General features: G+C 39.3%; 1 protein-coding gene across 1 annotated transcript; it reads right to left on the bottom strand.

The window, feature by feature from the left end:
* LOC131180910 (putative UDP-rhamnose:rhamnosyltransferase 1) lies at positions 1-1424 on the bottom strand. Its single transcript, XM_058149134.1, has one exon. The coding sequence runs from the start codon at positions 1388-1390 to the stop codon at positions 2-4; it is 1389 nt and encodes a 462-aa protein (XP_058005117.1). The 5' UTR covers positions 1391-1424; the 3' UTR covers position 1.
* Positions 1425-2143: the final 719 nt, after the last annotated feature.

The following is a 2143-nucleotide window of genomic DNA, read 5'->3' on the forward strand; positions in this document are numbered from 1 at the left end:
TTCAAGCAACTCGGTGATTTTGCATAAACTCAATAAAATGGTCTACATATCGATCATGAACATCTTTATCTGCAATTAATTTCTTCATCTCCTTTGCTCCGTCTCTATAGGGTTTTCCTTCCTTTTCAACCATAACAAACCTCAGCGACTCGGCCACCCATTCCCTCCTAAAAGACCCATCTTCATCTTTTGTTACTTCTATACCCACCTTCTTCTCTCCAAAAATTCTTGCAATTAACCCTTGGTCTAAAGAGATTGGCAGCATAATCAATGGAAGTTCAAAGTAAAGTGCCTCTATAATTGAAGCATAACCACAGTGAGTCAAAAATCCTCCCACCGATTCATGACCCATAATTCTGAGTTGAGGAACCCAACTCGTCCACACTATTCCACGTCCCTTGACTCGCTCCTCAAACCCATCTGGTAACTTGACAGAGTTATCTCGCTTCCTTAGAGCCCAAAAGAATGGCAACCCTGATAACTCCAACCCAAGTGCCAATTCGTGTAGTTCGGGTTGACTCAGTTCCGACTCGCTTCCAAATGCTATGTAAACCACAGAACCTTTGTTCTGCTTGTCTAGCCACTCTTTTATTGTAAGCCACACATCATCTTGGTCCCTGCTGCCATCAAAATCTGCAGGCGGCAGCAAACCTGTTGGAAGTACAGGCTTGGTGTGAAGCTCCCCGACAAGCCTCGAAAAGTTACTTTCTAGCTCATTGCAGTTCCGTATAGCTATAACATCACAACCTCCCATTACTGAACCTAAACGAAACACATCGGAGAAACCCGAATCGTTTACCTCAAAGTGATTACGGAAAGCTTGCTTTGCCTCATGGAGCCGAAATGCGATCTTGGAAGGAAAAGGGATCCACTCAGGAGGCACAGTGAAATCCTCTGGTCCAGTCCTTGGATCCTCACCGTTAATCATGGCTGACGATGATGATCCAAAGAAAGATAGAGTCCATGCACCGTACATACTGTAGAAGACACCGGAGATCCCAAGATTGGCCAAAATGGAAGGTAACCAGTACGGAGCAAAGTCGTAGATGATCCAATCTGGAGTAGAAGTTTGTAAAAACTGAAGCAGAGGGCCTTGGAGGCCGTCAAAGGCAAGCTTGAGGTATGGAGTTTTGTGGGAAGGTATATCAGTGGTAGCCTCTGCATTCCGTGGGAGATGTTCAACTGTGGGTAAAGGGAGGCTCACTAAATTGATAAGAGGTGCTAGATTTGGAGGAAATTTTGGCAAACGCTGGATATTTCTAGGAGTGGATATAAAGGAGATTTTATGACCCTTCAGGGCTATAAGCTTGGAGAGCTCAAAGAATGGGATTATATGACCAAATGCTAGCCATGGAAACAAAGCAACATGCAGCTTTTTAGCTTCACTCATGTTGAATTAATGAGTCTTGCGGTTCCAGTGAATTCTTTTGTTTTTGTAGATTTGTCAGATTAAATTTCATATAAATATGCGGTATCGGTTGCATTATTATAATATGAATATATATGTTCTGCAACTTTGTTTTTTTTATTTCTCTATTCATTTTGCACGCTTACTTTCAAGGGGAATCATATTAGCTAAACTCGTCGTAACCAGTCATTAAAGATGATTTATTTCTCTCGACTAATAAAAATGTAACCCATATTTTATATCAAACAATAATGATGAACAAACAAAAATGACTTGGGACGATGCCAATCCCCATGGTATCAGTGGGCTCCTTCTTCATGACATCTGCGGTGTGAGCTCTCTGGCTTTGTGTGATTAAGCATCTGTGTTTGCTTTATTGTCTTCCCTTTGTTTCCAAAAAAGGCAAAAATGATGAAGAGAGAGAAAGACTGAGGTGGTGACGGGGCGAGAAATTATGTAACTTTGAAGAATATCGTCAGTCCTTTAATTCTGAAGATAAGTCTCCCAATTTTATCTGATAAAGAAAAATTGTTATAAAATCCTGAAACTTACAGCTTGGAGAAAGTTTTTTGAGATAAGGATTGGGTTGTTGAAGTATTATACTTATTTTGGAAGGAAGATTTTTTCAAAATAGGAAAGGTTCTCATTAAATTTTTATTTTTTTATTTTTACATAGAGAAATTTTGTTATTTTATTTTTTATTATTTTATTTTTTTATTATCTTATCTTATTTTA

This window comes from Hevea brasiliensis, chromosome 1 (genome assembly GCF_030052815.1).
Source record: "Hevea brasiliensis isolate MT/VB/25A 57/8 chromosome 1, ASM3005281v1, whole genome shotgun sequence".
Lineage (NCBI taxonomy): Eukaryota > Viridiplantae > Streptophyta > Magnoliopsida > Malpighiales > Euphorbiaceae > Hevea > Hevea brasiliensis.

What these genes read in the sequence shown, in the direction of transcription:
- LOC131180910 (XM_058149134.1), bottom strand. Translation starts at nt 1,390, where the DNA reads ATGAGTGAAGCTAAAAAGCTGCATGTTGCTTTGTTTCCATGGCTAGCA.